The sequence below is a fragment of the Monopterus albus genome, unplaced genomic scaffold, assembly GCF_001952655.1.
Source record: "Monopterus albus unplaced genomic scaffold, M_albus_1.0 scaffold110.1, whole genome shotgun sequence".
In the NCBI taxonomy this organism is placed as follows: Eukaryota; Metazoa; Chordata; class Actinopteri; order Synbranchiformes; family Synbranchidae; genus Monopterus; species Monopterus albus.
The window spans coordinates 746,450-747,819 of record NW_018127990.1 but is presented as its reverse complement, the minus strand read 5'-3'; the positions used below and the strand labels follow the sequence as shown (position 1 = coordinate 747,819).

General features: G+C 38.2%; 1 protein-coding gene across 1 annotated transcript in view; it reads right to left on the bottom strand.

The window, feature by feature from the left end:
* Positions 1–1,370, bottom strand: part of ecm2 (extracellular matrix protein 2, female organ and adipocyte specific) — a 27,436-nt gene that overhangs the window by 8,023 nt on the left and 18,043 nt on the right. The window contains exon 8 of the mRNA XM_020611176.1: positions 801–958. Within this exon, the coding sequence (XP_020466832.1) occupies positions 801–958 (158 nt within the window). The remainder of the gene's footprint in view (positions 1–800; positions 959–1,370) is intronic.

Genomic DNA, 1,370 nt, shown 5'->3' with positions numbered 1-1,370 from the left:
TTGGTTTTATCGCCCCACCAGAAAACAAACTTGTTATGACAGAGTCAGGGCAGCAGTAAGCTTTTCCCATCTGGAATTTATAGTCTGTAATGTTTTGATTGGTTCGCAATAAATCCTTTTTAAAGGGCTCAGCCATGATGACTAGTTTCACTAGTGTTTTTTTTTTTTGTTGTTGGCACCATTTGATTTGATTTGATTTGATTTATTCTTTCAAGCATGTAAAACAGTTGATATGACAACACACATAATTTTACACATAATCCAATATCAATTTGCTTATACCTAGTACATGCTTGAATGGAGTAGGAAGAAGTCAGACTTATCCAGTCCTACCCCATGACATCATCTTACCATCATTGGTTTGCAAGCAGTATCTCTACATAAATAATTCTCTTCTACACCACACAAGTAATATACTAAAAAAATTATAACAGAGTGTTAACATTCTTACATAATTACATTCTTAAATAATTATCTAATCTTTTTTTGGTTGTACGTATAGCATGAATTTTTAAATTTAACTGTCCCCTTAAATTGTATCCCCCTTCCCTTTCATTAAATAGTTTTTGAATTCCACCAGGTAATAAATTGTTCCTGGCTTTATACATAAACACTGCAGTCTTATATCCCACTAAATCGAAAAATTTTACCATGACAGAAAACCAATAGCCTGGTTGATCATGGCTTGTTAACCCAGCAGACACCTGGACTTTTATAAAGATGCACAGAAATCTGGTTATGCGAGGTATGCTGGTGTGAGGAACAAGGTGGAGAGAGCTGTAAAGAGTAATAAGTGTTACCAGCAGTGAAGTGGGAAGACCCTGTGGGATGGTACGGAAGTGGTTTCTGCCCAGTCTGAGGTAGGAGAGCTGTTTGAGGGGAGCGAAGGCCAAAGGATTTACATTACCCTCACTCAGCAAATTTCCTTCCAACTCCAGAATCACCAGGCTGCTCAGATCTTAGAGGCAAAAATAAAAAGTGACATTAGAGGTTGTCACCAAGCAGAGCACAACACACAGCTGTGAACCCTTTACACTTGATCTGTATGAGCTGTAGACCACAGAGCACAATGCAGACACGAGCTGTAGCGCAGGCTTATATCACCAACAAGGCTCATTATGATCGTTTTCTTATATTGGGTCATTTTAATATACATGTGTGTTGCCCTGATAAACAACTGGTGTGGGAATTTTTAACTATTATTGATGCTTTTGAACTGGTGCAGTGTGTGTCTGGTCCTACACATGAGCGGGGACACATGCTGGACCTTGTTCTTTCATATGGTGTGCCTGTAACTAATTTAAATATTTGTACGAATGTTTTTTCTGACCACTTGTCCATTGTTTTTGAGGCGAAACTGTTTTGTGCAG